Source organism: Nyctereutes procyonoides, unplaced genomic scaffold, assembly GCF_905146905.1.
Source record: "Nyctereutes procyonoides isolate TBG_1078 unplaced genomic scaffold, NYPRO_anot_genome, whole genome shotgun sequence".
Lineage (NCBI taxonomy): Eukaryota > Metazoa > Chordata > Mammalia > Carnivora > Canidae > Nyctereutes > Nyctereutes procyonoides.
Window position 1 is genome coordinate 9,225,473 of NW_026575142.1, and position 15,648 is coordinate 9,241,120.

Consider the following 15,648-nt stretch of genomic DNA (forward strand, 5'->3'; position numbering starts at 1 on the left):
GCACGCGTTCTGTAAATGTTCACTGTATACACACATACATATATAACGTGTTTTCCACACAACGTTTTCCATACAAAAATCCCTTTGTGCCTAATGTAGTAAGTAACAGGGGAAAGAACTTATTTTTACCCTTCAGAATAATTTGAGCATCTGTGGGATCTAGGACAGCTACACATGAATGACATTTATCAGCTACCCCAGGCTTCCTCGTTCTCTGCAACAACTAGGGATCTAGTATTCGTGTTGCTAGTCGTGTAGGAAACCAACAGCTCTCCCATTCAGAGCAACCCTTGACCAACCCTGCCCTTCTTGCCCTCCTCTACCTCACTGGAAACACAGTCAAACTGTTACCCTGTAACGATGATAATGAGATTTTTATTAGAACCAGAACTCTGAAGCTTGGGAGGAAGTCCTTTTTCTAAAAGGTAATCTCAGCAGAGCTTTCTAGGACAGAAGCCTTCAATGAATCACACAAAGGATTTCTGAGGCTAGCTTCTCAACGGCGTCTAGTAAGAAATATGGCTACAGATCTAAAAACGTACCTTCATATTCAAATTGATAGTACAGTCTAACCTATGCTAAGAAAAAGACCTCAAACATACAGTGTAACACGTTCTTCACTCACTTCTGCTCTCTTGAGGTCAATTTTTTAAGCGATCAATTTCCATAATTATTTCAAAATAAGAATTACTGCAGAATGCTGAATGCAAAGTTCAGTGAACCAGGATCATTAAGAGCAGCAGCAGTCACAATAGCCAGCACGACCACCACCGGACAGCCTGGGGTCCTGCACGAGCGGCCAGTGCACCACAAGTTGCCACCCACACAGGGGGATGAACGGTGAGCCGCTCGCTACAAAGCCTCTCCAGTTCGCTGCAACAATGACACGGAGAAAGTGGTTCAAGGGGTGAGATGATTATGGGCTCAAAACAAATACTTGGCAGGCCAGCCAGGGGCACTGTGCCTAGATTCTTGGAGGGCCATCAAATGGGACTCCCAGGGTCAGGGAGGGGAAAATGTGTGTATTAGGGTGAAAGAATGTAGTAGGTATGTTTAATCCACTAATAACAATAAATGCTATTCCTTTCTGTAAGGAGAATAATGCTGAGTAAAGACATTTATATTGGTCATGGGTGGGCATCCCTGGCTGATTTTATGAGTCCCCAGCCAACTGTGCATGTTGAAGAAACTTCCAAGTGGCTTCCCACTAATAAAGAATGAGCATCCTAAGGGCTCCTGGAAGCCCTGCTGGTTCAGGTGAGCAAAAAAGGAGCAGGGATAGTACCAAATTCTGCAGGATACACCCTCCAATACCTTTGAGCAGTCTAAGTGGAAGCAGGATTTCTCTGGAAGTAATAAATAGCTCACCGCCACCCCCAAGTCTACCGATTTCCACTTGGAGTCAGAACTAAAAATCTCTTACTTTCATTTAAAGTTTTCTTTGGGTGTGGGGATGAGGTGATTTCAATTTCCCTCAAAATTATCCAAACTAGATCGCAAGGGACATTTTGTTACTCTTTGGGCAAAATAAAAACAAAGCACAACAGCATACGTAAAAATTTTAAAGTAAGCTACCCAAACATGTGGTAGAAGTATGAATGCTGAATTTTTTTCATGCTTTCTGAACAATTTCTTTTGATGACTCCAAAAAAAAAAAATCTTCATAAACTCTTCTCATACAGGAAAGCATAGCCTGTGTCTAGAAGGGCTATTCAGAGCTGCCTGCTGTTTGCCCTGGAAAAAAACTGAGTGCTAGTGGGCCATGGTGGGTTTCGGAGCTGCTGCAGGCCAGCCAGGGGCACTGTGCTTAGATTCTTGGAGGGCCAGCTAGCCTGTTCGAGACAACCGTCGTGAACGGCAATCTGTTCAGTGGCATACCTTATAAAAATGAGACTGAAATAAAATCTATCCACAAATATACACATTCTTATGATGTTGGCTGCCTTCAATTATTTTTATGATGGTTCTTTTTTCTTGGCTATGTTAACCATAGACATCATGTTTAAAAAAGCTCCACAGAACTAGACAATCACATGCCCAACATAAAGGAAAGTGTCAAAAGCAGTTTTAGGTAAATTTTCTGTGAAGATATTTGGCCCGTTTGTCTCTATTGTACGAATGTTCTGAATAGAAGAGAACATCCAAAAACATACCTAATGAAGGAACATTATAAACTGTGTTCATGGAATGTGGACATGCTAACCAGAAAAACATGAATCGTTAGTGTTTATGAAAATTTATTTTCAAATTTATCAGGTTAGGAAGCAAAGCAACGGTATGTTATTTACACATTCAGAATTACAAAGCAAAGAATACCAATATAATCAGAATTAAAGAATTATTATTTATTCAGAAGACACTGAAGCATTCTGGTAAACAGTTCTTTTCGCTTTTGTATTAGAATATAGGTTGCTTTATAGTGTAATAAAAAGAAAAAGCAAAATCCTAAGTCTGATTTTGACTGAGCAGGGCCAGAGGTTTTGGTTTTTGTTTTTATAATTTATAGCTAGGATCAGAATAGTAAACATTCTTGTTTAAAGATCTGAAAGTAATATGATTTATGACATATGAGGCTTTAGGCATATTTCATATCATACCATATTTCATATCATTGCAATGCAGTACCGGAAGATGCTCTTATTTAAAACTATTCATTTCAAATAAGTAGCTAATTCAAAAGAAATTTCAAGTAACTTTACCATGAGTCATTAAGACTTTCATGATTCAGATTTTAAAAGTGGTTGTTGATGGCTAAATAATGTCTGTTTTTGAAGAATCATAGAATTTTAGAGTTGAAAGGGAATTCAGAGATGATTAAATTAATCCCACTTTACCCAGGAGCAAATGGAAGCCTAGAAAATTTAACAGAAATGCACAAGATTATCCTGCCAAGAAATCACAGCTGATTAGACTAGAACCTGAGTTGTGCTGACTTCCAATCTTTTACAGCCCTCATCCCTTTTTACTGATATATAAAATTTTGGACAAAGCTACTACATAAAAGGCTCTTTTAGGATTTAGTATATATAAATGAGTGCTCATTACAACACACTGGATTTCTAGTCTAGATTTTAAAGCTAATTTTCTGTTAAATTATATTTTAACAGTGTAAAGGCGATAAATGAGAAGGAAAATGCCACTTTGTAGTCACATTAGAAGATTTTAACCTTTCTTTTAAGTTAATTTTACTTATTCCAGAGTAAGAAGAATAGATTTCTCACTATCTTAGAAAGTATAACTCAGTCTGTAAAACAATGGTTTTAAAGCAGTTCATCTGTTTAAGATTTCTTAACCTCCATGAACTGATATAAAAGAAAACTAATATCTTACAGACCAATATCTTAAAAGGGTATAAAAATATGAATGAAGGAAAAATAAAGTCTGTACCTGCAGTTGTATTTTTGTATCTTTGCTGACACTTTTTGTTCTCCATCGTCTTGTGACCCGCTTGTCTTTCTTTGAAATATCTACACAGTTAGCCTACATTACACAAACAGTTAAAAGCAACAAAGTATTATTAAGGTCACACAAATGATATAGATACAGACAAAGAGCACAGCAAGTTAGTAAAGAATCGTTGTTAGCCACCGAAAGCAAACCAGCTGGTAAGTCAAAAGTCGTATCTGATGCATAGTGGGCATTAAAAGCAGGAATAAGAACTTAATCATAAAATATATCTGTCTTCTTTACAAGAGGAAAATAGGATTAGAGATCTTCAACATTTTTTTTTCTACATAAAAAGATGGTAGTGGGGCTCCTGGGTGGCTCAGTGGGTTGTGTGACCGGCTCTTGATTTTGGCTCAGGTCATGATCTCATGAGATCAAGCCCCAGGACAGGCGCCATGCTCAGTGGGGAGTCCACTTGGGATTCTCTCTCTCCCTCTTCCCCTCCCTCTACTTGTGCGCACAAGCAAGTGTGTGTGCACACTCTCTCTCAAATAAATACGTCTCTAAAAATGAGATGACAATAATTCTGAGACTAAATTATATCTTCAAAGCCATCATTTCTAACGCAATACACACAGAAGAAAAATTCAGATATTTATTTCTTATTTTTATTTTTATTTTTATTTTATTTATTTATTTACGATAGTCACAGAGAGAGAGAGAGAGAGGCAGAGACACAGGCAGAGGGAGAAGCAGGCTCCATGCACCGGGAGCCCGATGTGGGATTCGATCCCGGGTCTCCAGGATCGCGCCCTGGGCCAAAGGCAGGCGCCAAACCGCTGCGCCACCCAGGGATCCCTATTTCTTTTTTTTAAATTTTATTTATTTATTAGAGGCACAGAGAGAGAGGGGGAGAGAGAGAGAGAGAGAGAGGTAGAGACATAGGCAGAGGGAGAAGCAGGCTCCATGCATGGAGCCCGACGTGGGACTCGATCCGGGGTCTCCAGGATCATGCCCTGGGCTGAAGGTGGTGCTAAACCGCTGTGCCACCTGGGCTGCCCCAGATATTTATTTCTATTCATTTGTACTTCAATGTAAAATATTTCGAAACAGACATCTTAACACAATGACACCAAGAATTCAAAAATATTAATAATAGCTCTAGAACATAAACTAATCTGTATGTAGTTATTTCCCTTTAAATGTTAACTGATACATTCATGTGACAATCCAGTAAAAATCCTGCGTTAATGTCTTAAAAGTCCTTGTGGTGATGTTTACCTGCATGTCGGTAAAGTTAGGTGCTGACTGAGTTCTCTGAAGTATTTCCAAATTCTGCAGGAGTTTGCTAAGTTCCACAAGGTTTGACTGACAGTGTGCAAGGTCTAAGAAAAATGAGAAATAAAAATAGGTTAGAACAAGGCAGGGAGGGGCAGTGATGGTGATAAAAGACCGTCAATTCCAATTTCTAGCAAGTATGATTAGCTAGATCCATGTTTATGTAGTAATGGTACTGGCAAATGAAACAAAACAGACACTTCTCCAATTTAGAACCTTAAAAGCATTGATTATTAAATGAATTCAAAGCCTATTTACAAAGAACTAGCTCTCACAATCTCCGTGAAATTGTGTGTGCTCGCTTTCCTGTTCTGGTGGCCCTTGTCACATAGGAAGCACACTCAAAGGAACTTTAGCAGTTCTATGGTTTAATTCTTAGGAACCTGTCCACCTGCTCCTAAAATAATTTACAAGGTGGCTGCCTGGAATTTGGGTGGAGTCAAGGTCAAGTTCAGAAAAATAAGATGGAATGCAAAGTCATATTTATCTATGATTTAGATCACTAACAATGTTGCAATGAATGATTTCTTTAAAAATCTATGTTTTATTAAACACAACCAAAGATTCTCAGAGTATGTTCCTTGGCCCAGTGGCATCAGAATCACCTGGGTATGAACCATATTCTTCTGTTTGAATTAATGTTTGATGAAGAAATGGCTTTTAATTTTATTTTTAATTTTTGGCTATATTTGAACAAAAGAGAATTTTTAAAGATTTGTATAATAAAATATCGCTCTTAAAATAGACTTTTAGTATATGAAGTTAAATACAGTCAAGAATATTAAGTTAGTAGTAATACACAATTATCAAATATTTAGAACATGCCTGTAGTTATGTGGTTACTTTTGCATGTGTACTATTTATAAAGAGCCTGCAATAGGGGACATCCATAAATCTGTTATATAATAAGGTGGTTATAATATGTTGGTAAAAATTTCATTTATATTATTTTTGTTTCTCATTAAATCTAAAGGATCTGAATTCTTACAGATATAGCATAGGCAGCAAACTACTGCTGTTAAATATGGCTAGGGGTGCCTGGATGGCTCGGTCAGTTAAGCGGCTGACACCTGGTTTCAGGTCAGGTCGTGACCTCAGGGCCCTGGGATTGAGCCCTGTGTCTAGCTCCAGGAAGGAGTCTGCTTATGGATTCTCGTTCTCTCTCTCTCTTTCTCTCTCTCTCCCTCTTCCTCTGTCCCTCCCTCTGCTTATGCTTGCTTTCTCTTTCTCCCTCAAATCAATCAATCAATCTTTAAATATCGCTAAAGATGAGCTGGGCCAAATAACAAGATAGTTGTGTTTAGGGGATTTTTGACTTTTTCACTGGATATAAAAACAGAGGAGTAACTGCGACAAGGGTCTTTCCAGGACTCCCAATCACTGCATATTCTATGGAGAACAGGGTAGCAGCAATTTTAGGACCAGGCCATACCCAGGTCCCCCCTCTCCTCTCCAGCCTTTGCCTCAGGATAGAGTCCGGGTGGGCTGTTCAAGCGCTACTGCTGTTCTTCCAACAACGGCTGGCCGTCAGTGGTCTTTAAATTCCTTCAGAGAGGAAACCCAATGGAGACAGGAGGAGAGTACTGACGAAGACAGCACCTGCTGCCATCCCCTCCACCCTCAGGGGAGGCCATGCCCTTGTGCCCCAACCTATCCCCTAAGAAAACAAGCTCAAGTGGTTCAGTAGGATAGAAAATGGAGAGGGAAAGGATAGTTAGGAGGGAAGAAAATGGTGCAAAGAAAGAAAGAAAAAAGAAGTAGTGTAAAGAAGGAAGGAGGGTTAGAGGGCAGAGGAGAAGGGAGATTTGCTAGAAAGGGCCTACCTTTTAATTGGCATGTTATTATTATTTTAGAGACAGAGCAGGCATGTGCACGACTGGGGGGTGGTGGTGGCGAGGAGGGGCAGAGAAAATCTTAAGCAGGCTCCATGCCCAGGGCGGAGTCTATCCTCTAAGATCATGATCCGAGCTGAAGTCAAGAGTCAGCCGCTCAGCCCACTGAACCAGGCAGTCGCCCCTTAATTTGCAATTTAAAGAACAAAACTGTATGATAAGCACCATGCTACCAGGGATATTATTTCACATTATCCATGCATCGAGCCTCCTATCTAGTGACTATTATATTCTTGCTTCTTAATACGTGTGACAAATGAACACAAGTGGTGTATGCAGGTAGCACAGAAATCTGGAAATGGGGCTTCAAACCATCACAATAACATCCACCCTTTTACTGAAAGAATGGAAAGAGAACTTCGTAAATAAACTCTTTCAAGGCAAAAGACCTGAAGCCAAGAGAGTCAGGAGACGAGGACTGACTTTACACTTCCTGGTGACAGCCGTACATACCTCTCTTCCCTTCCTAGCAACTGAGACAGTAGTTGAGAAAATTCTGCGAAAACCAGAAGTGATCTTCATGGAGTACTGGTTACATCGTGCTTAATCCTTACCTTGGAGCAAGCTACACCAGTCCCCACTGCTTCTACTGCTTGAAATGTGGAAGAGATGAAATCCTTGGCAGGACTTCACTGCCTGCCTAAGTGTCTGGATATACATAAGGATTATAAAGATTTGCCAAAGGCAACAAAAATATCTTTAAAAAAGAAATCTCTAGAATTTCTTTAAATTAAGATTGAATCTAGTTTTAGAAATGGGGAAAAAGGAAAGACTATGCCAAGAAAAAAAAAAACTGCTGAGATAGTTTAGAATGGTGAACAGTTAAAAACTATCTAGCAATTTACTTATTTTCCCATCATGCCCTACCTTGTTCCAAAAAGAAACAAGTAGTCCAACTGTGGAATGGTTAAATAAACTAAGGTAGATCTAAAGTTATTCAGTTATTATTTCGTGTAGGTACCACTGATGGAAGATGCTGTGTAGCCAGCACAGTTCCAAGTACAGGGTATATAGTAACCAAGTAAGATTCATGGAATTTATATATTGGCAAAAAAAAAATTGCAAGCAATTTATATGTTTAAACTATTATATATCTGTCTTCAACAGTGGCATACAGAAAACCAACTCAACATTATGTTTCCATGGGAGCCAAGTAATTCCCTTCAACACTCGAGAAGATCTGGATTGATGTTAAGTTCAGGTCTATGAATGGTTCGCCACTTTTGAGTATTGAAACTGTAAATCAGATGCTTTATGGGTTCAAGAAGATGCTACATGATGAACTTCTGAAATACAAACCTCAGTACTGGGGACTCTCTATGAAATGATCAGGAGAGACCAAAAAAAAAAAAGTGTCATGCAAGTTTGGAAAACAGAGTTATCGTGGTTTGAAGTCATCAGACTTCACTTAAGAGAGAGTGTGGAATCTTTTCTGGATCTGAAGGATGGATGGAAAGGATTCAGTAAAGAGAAAGGTGGAAAAGGGAAGAGAGGGCCCTGCAGGTGGGAAAGAACCACCTGTGCACAGATGAGGGAATATGCAAGTATGCTCAGGAAATAGCATATAAGGGATCCCTGGGTGGCTCAGTGGTTTAGTGCCTCCCTTCCACCCAGGGCATGATTCTGGAGTCCCAGGATCGAGTCCCATATCGGGCTCCCTGGATGCAGCCTGCTTCTCCCTCTGCCTGTGTCTCTGCCTCTCTCTCTGTGCCTCTAATGAATAAATAAAATAAAAATCTTAAAAAAAAAAAAAAAAGGGATCCCTGGGTGGCGCAGCGGTTTGGTGCCTGCCTTTGGCCCAGGGCACGATCCTGGAGACCCGGGATCGAATCCCACGTCGGGCTCCCGGTGCATGGAGCCTGCTTCTCCCTCTGCCTGTGTCTCTGCCTCTCTCTCTCTCTCTCTCTGTGACTATCATAAATAAATAAAAAAATATTAAAAAAAAAAAAAAGGAAATAGCAAATAAGTCCAGTTGGGTCAATGGAAAGCAAGGCTGAAATGAAAGGGCAGGTGGGGCCTGAGAGCTGAAAGGTAGATATCACATGCCAGGCTATGTAGTTTGGCCTAAAGCTGCAGAGCCCACAGAGAACCATGTGAAAGGGTTTTTGCATAAAAGCCCCTTTAGGAAATATAGGCCTTGAGGAAGCAGTATGCATTGGACAGAGAGCTGGCTTTGGGGTTAGTCAACCATCTCCACCAGGGCAGCTGTGTACTCCTGGCACATACTCCTTAACCGGCACGCATTTCACTTTCCTCGCCTGCAAAGCGGGGACAAGTAATAGGTACGTCCTGCACCTGAGCACAGCGGCCGGCTCACCGCTGGCCCAGAACTGCCAACACGGCCAGGAACAGCAATTTCCCAGGAGCCCGTGAGAGCTGGAGCTGCAGATCAAGACACTGAGCTTGAGGATGCCAGCCAGGAGGCTGCGGACCCAGGACAAGCTGGGTGAGTGCCGGGTCTGAGCAGGGAGGCAGAACCTTGAAAGGAAGGGTGGTGAGGGCGTGGGCAAGGGTGGGTGTTTTCAGGGACATCACTGGATGTAGCTGCGGCCAGACGAACAGGGTGGGAGGCTCAGGGAGCCTCTGAGGCCTCAGAGGTGGTGAGGACAGCGGCCCTGACAAACAGAGGGAAGCCTGGCAGCTGGAGGCCCTTCAGGGAGGAGACGGAGGCTGGTTTCAGACAGGCCGAGGCGGGGGCGCGCCGGAGAGCACTGACACACAGGCCCAACAGTAAGAGAGGCGCTGGGCATGCAGCCCAGGCTGGATGCAGAGCTGAGATTTAGAGAGTTTTCAGCCTTTTCGAGAGGAATATGGTGCATATGCTCCGGAGTCAGCCTGCCCACGCTTGGATCCCAGTTCCCTGCTGCTAAGCTGTGTGAACTTGGGTCAGTGAGCTGATGTCCCTGCATCCAAGTGTTCTCATCTGTGAAATGGCTTTGAGAGGACTGATGGAGTTGCTGCATACAAGGCACCTAGACGAGTTCCTGTCCCCTGATGCCTATTAGCTGCTACTGCCCTCCCCATCCTCGCTGGCACCACTGCATCATCACAACAGAGACCTCCTGAGTTGAAATGATGAGCCTGCCTCTCATCTCCAAAGCACAGAGCACAGTCCCTAGAATCCAGTTGGCCTGGGTTGGCCCTCTAGCCCTGCCAAGGATTTGCGGTGTCACATGAGCTAGTTATTTGACCTAAGTATCGGTTTCCCTCTCTATAAAAAGAGGGTTCATAATTCCTGCTTCGTACTCCTGTGAAGATTTATATAAAACCGCATGCGGAAAGTGCTCGTTCCATGTCTGGCCTGTAACGGGCCCCCAATAAACTACAGTCACTATGACGGAGGTTGAAGGGAGAAGACCCCACCTGGATCCTCCCCACAACCAAGGAGAATCCAGTGCAACAGAGGGGGAGCAGTTGGAGACAAAAAGGAAACCCTGATGGGGCCTAAGGGAGATGTCTCATTAGAGAAGGTCCCACAGGGCAGCTGAGAGGATGAGGACTGAGAACCGAGTGGAAAGCAGGTGGCCTCTTGCTCCCAAGAATGCCTTTTCTGGAGGGCAAAGAGGACAAACATCAAATGACAGGAAGGAGCTGGAGTCTCAGGGCGGAGAACAGAGTGAGTGAAAGAGGAGGCTGTTCCCCGAAGAAGGGGTAATTATTGCACTAAATGCTGATGGAGACGGGAAGGCAGGGTGCAGGGTATGGGTGGTCAGGATGGGGGGAAGAAGGAACGAGCCACAGAGCATTCTGAAGCACACAGGGAGACAAAGTCTCCCTCACTCCCCCACCAGCTGGGGCCTTTCCTGGTGTCAAAGCCAATGTCTCTTCATCTTGGTCAGAAGAATGGATTTGGTCCCAGTGGAGGGTCTCAAATCTGCCCAGCACAGCAGGCAGCCAGGCTAAATGCCACAAGTGTGTCTGAGGCTGCAGGAGTCAGACGAGAGGCTGAACTGTCTAGAACCGCTGCTGAGGGGAGACGGTAGCATTTTAGGAAAGCGAGCTTCCCCCCTTCCTTCCCTGGCATGAGGTTCAGATACTTGAACGTCTGCATGTTTTGTGAATATGTTCAAGTCAAACCCTTTTAACGGAACAGCAGCTTTATGAATATCACATCCTGCCTACGATCATCTCTCCACATAAAGATGGAGTTTGGGATGTGGCAAGGGCCAGGCAAAATGCTGTCGACTCAGTTCACGCACACGTAAATCAAAACAATATATATATATATTTTTAACCTGAACAATCTATTACATCATATTCCCATGTGTCCAATTCCAAGGTTGAAAAATAGAACCTTACATCTGAGGGATCCCTGGATGGCTCAGCGGTTGAGCATCTTCAGCTCAGGTCGTGATCCCCAGGTCTTGGGATCGAGTCCTGCATCAGGCTCCCTGAATGGAGCCTGCTTCTCCTTCTGCCTGTGTCTCTGCTTCTCTCTGTCTCTCATGAATAAACAAATAAAATCTTTCTTTTTTTTTTTAAGAAAAAAGAACCTTACACCTGAAACTGATATAAATTGTGTCATAAAAAAAATATCTATATCTATATTTGTTTTGTTTTGCTTGGGATCAACATAAATTGCCCAATTTCAATTTTTCCAAGCAAGGACGTAAGCAAATACTTGCACCATCATTTCATTAAAGAACCTAATAAAAATAGGTTAGGCCCAGTATCTTCACCAAATCATTTAAAAAATTCAATCCGTTTATTAGCACTGTTAAGTACTTGCTGTGCTATCCTTGTTTTCTTAGTTTTGAATGTTGACTGACAACCATCTCATAGAATGGACACGGTCGGTGGCAGTTTGGACCAAAATGCTCAGGCCAATTATGAGGGAGTAGCAAAGTTTTTTGGAGAGTTAGAGGCTCAGAGATGGCAGAGTGAGGGCGTGGTGTGTAAGGTGAGAATATTTCATCGTGGACACAGAGAAACAGGGAAGTGTGGACAGCAGGTGCCACATAACAGTGCTGCCTATGTGGGCTGTCAGGGGCCATATGCTCGTTCAAGGGCAAGAGAAGGTAGCTGGAGGAGGGACCCCCACAGCAGAGAGCGCTCTGGGGGCCCCCCTCATGTCTGTGAGGTTGCCGGAGGGGTCTGGGGAGTGGGAGGCTCGTGAAGAAAGAAGGGAACAGGTGGTGAGGCGGGCGGGAGGGAGGAAGGGGGTGCGGGGCAGGGGGAAGCAGATCCAGCAGTTGTGAGGGTGAGGGGAACGCATGGGGAGGACCCTGGAGGGCTGGGAAGGGGGAGGGCCCGGCGGAGAGAAAGAAGAACAAGGACAGGTGGAGGCAGTCGGGGAGGGAGGCCGGGGCGGCCAGGGTGCAGCAGCCACAATTCACCCCTCCCATTTCTGTTCTCCAGGCTTCCCCTGCGAGCCCACCTGCGGGGCCCAGGACTAACCTTCTGCACACCTGTCCATTTCTTCCGAGTCCTGTAACCAGGCTGCCACTTTGCTCTGGCCGGTGGTGCAGGTCGCGGGGAGGCTGTTGCTGCACGGCAGGGGGGACTGCCATGGAAAGCTGTTTGGTGGCACCTACGATGAACAAAAGGCAGGGGATGGGTAAGCAGGGGGCAGTATATTTAAGGGATTTTTCTAGTCTTTTGGAGGGTATCCTCAAAGTGGCATCAAATAAGAGAGGAAGAAGAGGGCACACTCGAAATACGCAGGGAGCCTCTGGGCTGAACGCATCCGCACTCTCAAGCGCCTATCTGCGCCACACAAGGAAGGGGACGACACTTCAGTTTCTGTTACAGCACATCCTCTGAAGGGCCTGCCAGCTCGAGAGGTTTAAATTGCCCAGCAAGAGGTATTTGACACGAGGTCCTTCCTGACTGCAACACTTTCACCTCCTGCCTGAAGGCCTTTCCTTACCAAAGTGTCTCTGTTCCCTTACGATCAGCTCAAGGCCTCACCAGCCACATGGGATTCTTAAATACCTTGCCCACCATCAAGCAGCCTTGCAATGCTTTGAATGCCTACTCAAAATGGCAATACAGAAAAAGGCAGTCGCGGCACAGTATTATCATCGACAGCTGGTAGACTTTCCGGGAAAGGGGTTTTATGTGAAATAAAGTTGCAGGAAGCAAGGAGATAATGCAGTGAGTTCAGTGAACACTTAGCTGAAAGAGCACAAAACTTACTTCTGAAAAAGCTGAAACAAATTTAGAAGTCCATATTTGACTTTCATATTCAATTACAATTGACCGTGTCTCTTCTAAATCATCACGAAGCAAATGATACACATTTTTAGCAAACCCAGACTTATTTATTATTACCCATGCAGGGCCACAAACCAGCTAGTGTTCAGGAGTCTCGTAATTTGATACTTAGAATGCAAGCCAAGGGATGAAAAGCTCTCTTCCCTCTTTATTGCATTTTGCTACATGTGATGGAAATCTTTCACCGAGTTCGATCTTCGAGGTGTGTCATTCGTAACTACGGCAACAGATCTAGGAAAACCAGAGTTGATGGGGTTTCTTATGCCAAGGCAAACAGTGGGGAGGAACTGGTTTCAGTTCTCCATTCTCGGGTATCGCCCAAGTGATTTAGTAAGTAACACAAGGGATGAAAAGAATCTATCTTTTATCAATGGTCTATGCCAAAGATGCAGGCAGAAGCTGAAGTACCAAAGGATTAAACATATTTCATAAATATCCATCTGGGATATATTTCTTGTTTGGTTTGGATTAACCTTGGGATTTCTTCTATTCTGTGATGAGAACACCGGGGGCCCGGAGAAGCCTGAGGACGATTTTAGTCATCTTGCACTGGGCCACTCACTAAGTGCCTTACTTCCTACCCTCTGTCCTCCTGGTCCCTTTTTTTTCACTTCAGAACTGGTCAGGATTTAGGGTTAACCCAACACCCTGTTCCTAGGAGGAAGGTGTTAGTCGAACAATCCTTGGCAAGGCTACAACCAGAATGAAATAAGGATTGAGAGAGCCTTGTGAAATACAATGGATGGGATTTAACAAAAATTACTTCAGGAACTTCCACTGAAATAGTAAATAGTGAACCCAGTGGTATTTCATTTGACCTTGCAGATTCCATGAGGTTTTTCCATACCGTGCTAAGGAAACTTGGATATATATACTACCTAGATCCCCAAATAAGAAAACAGAGAAAAGCGGAATCTTCACTGAAAGGTTCTTAAACCCAACTCCTTATGGCAAGCGGTTAGTCACAGATGTCTGTGTTCTCGATATCAGGTGCCAAGTGGGAGCCGCAACACCCCTGGGCACTGCAATGTGGCTATGGTTCGGAAAACTTAATTATTGAATCAAAGGCAGGGAGACCATCTCCCTACCTGTTGTCTTCACCTTGGTTTTTAGGAGGCAACAAACACCTCTAGCTTTTCAGCAACAGAAAAAAAATGACTGTCTTAATATGGCCCGAAGAACGTCAGCCTCCCTTAAGCCGTAATGGGAAGGGCACGGATTTTGGAAACGGAAGGAGGAGGATTCAGATTCTGGCTCGGCTGTTTGATGGCCATGTCACTTCTGAAAACATCTTTTACTGTCTCTGAGTTTTGGCTATATTAAAGATTAGAGGTGACTACATGTCAAATGCTTAACACAGCGCCCAGTCATTCACACGACCTACTATGCATATTATGGTCACATTCTCCAGCCAATTTACCTTTACTTCATAGAGATAGTCAGTGGTCTCTCTCCGGGTCGTGTATATGTATATATTACAGCTCAAGGCGAGGAAACCTCAAACCCTTGTGGTCTTATTACCACCCAGGAAAATACCAATTTCTAGGTGCTGATTAGCCCAATGTTCACCAAACTTTCTAATAACCCTACACAGTCATATAAAAATTAGGATGTGGTCCATTCATAGAAAGCAAAAGCAACTGTTAATTCTCTTAGTGATCCACATTCCTACCAAATCTATACTTGTGATTAACTCTGATGCCCAACATCACTGTCATCTTGAGGGTTAGTTTATAAAACAAACCTCAGCTTTCTGGTTTGTCAGTTGTGTGCCTACGTAACAGCAAATTTCTGGGCTGGTTTTCATATGATGAAGTCATACCTTCCCATCCACAACAGAAACATTAGCAGCTGGTGAGGATTCAGCTGTGGAGGTCGAAGGAAATATGTGAAAACTTGCATCTCTCGGCGATCTGACAATTTCATTCTGCCGATACAACCGATGATGGCGCAGTTTGGAGACCCATGCATCGAACCAGTCCTGGGATTTCACCTGAAAACGATGAATAGGAGGAGACGGTAATGGTGAAACCAATCTCTGCTTTACCACTGACCCAGACAAGTGAATTCCCCTGATAATGGCAGAGAAACTAGTGAAAAGTGACTTTACCTTCAAATGATAGATGTGCTCCTCTGTGTCAAGGTCTATTCTCCGAGCTTTCTTTTTAATTGACATGACCGAGAGTCCGACATCGATGCTTCCATGGACCTTCCCCTTTTGAATCTGAAGTCAGAAGACTAGTAAATAGACTAGAAGGATATATGATTTGATGCGCTTCTGTACTGAAGTGAGTGTAATGTAATCTTTAATTTATCTATAGAAAAATGGAACAGCACACCTTCTTTACAAAGAGAAAATGGTCAAGATCCTCAATCTGAGGACAGATGAAGTTGCTGTGACTTCACACCAATTTCAATAAACAAGACTATTCAATTCTCTCTCTCTCTCTCTCTCTCTCTGTTTTTAGTAATCTCTACACCCAATGTAGGGCTTGAACTCACGACCCTGAGAGCAAGAATCATGTGCTCTTCTAACCAGGCCAGTCAGCTGCCCCAAGACTATTCATTTCTTAGTCCTGTTTCTGGCATAATTTATAATGCTACTCTTCATAATTCTAGATTGCACAGCTTATATCCCCAAAAAAAGATGTTTAGTGGTTCCTAAAATAACTATGGTCCATCTTTGACCCACAACCCAGAACATCCCCCAAGTAATCAACTAGAAGACAGCTGCTAAGGCCGAACTGGGCAGCTGGGACTGCAAACACAGAGCAGCCCGTGCTTCCTCTGGTTGCCCTTGTCTCATCAAGGACAC

General features: G+C 43.4%; 1 protein-coding gene across 6 annotated transcripts in view; it reads right to left on the bottom strand.

Moving 5' to 3' along the window:
- OSBPL6 (oxysterol binding protein like 6) overlaps positions 1–15,648 on the bottom strand; it is a 207,210-nt gene that overhangs the window by 42,812 nt on the left and 148,750 nt on the right. For 4 of the 6 annotated variants that reach the window (XM_055308233.1, XM_055308230.1, XM_055308235.1 and 1 more), the window contains exons 7-11: positions 14,944–15,057; positions 14,656–14,826; positions 12,015–12,147; positions 4,669–4,772; positions 3,388–3,480 (exon numbers count right to left, since the gene is read on the bottom strand). In XM_055308233.1, coding sequence (XP_055164208.1) covers positions 3,388–3,480; positions 4,669–4,772; positions 12,015–12,147; positions 14,656–14,826; positions 14,944–15,057 — 615 coding nt within the window. The remainder of the gene's footprint in view (positions 1–3,387; positions 3,481–4,668; positions 4,773–12,014; positions 12,148–14,655; positions 14,827–14,943; positions 15,058–15,648) is intronic. The other 2 variants (XM_055308234.1, XM_055308232.1) reach the window with 1 other exon arrangement.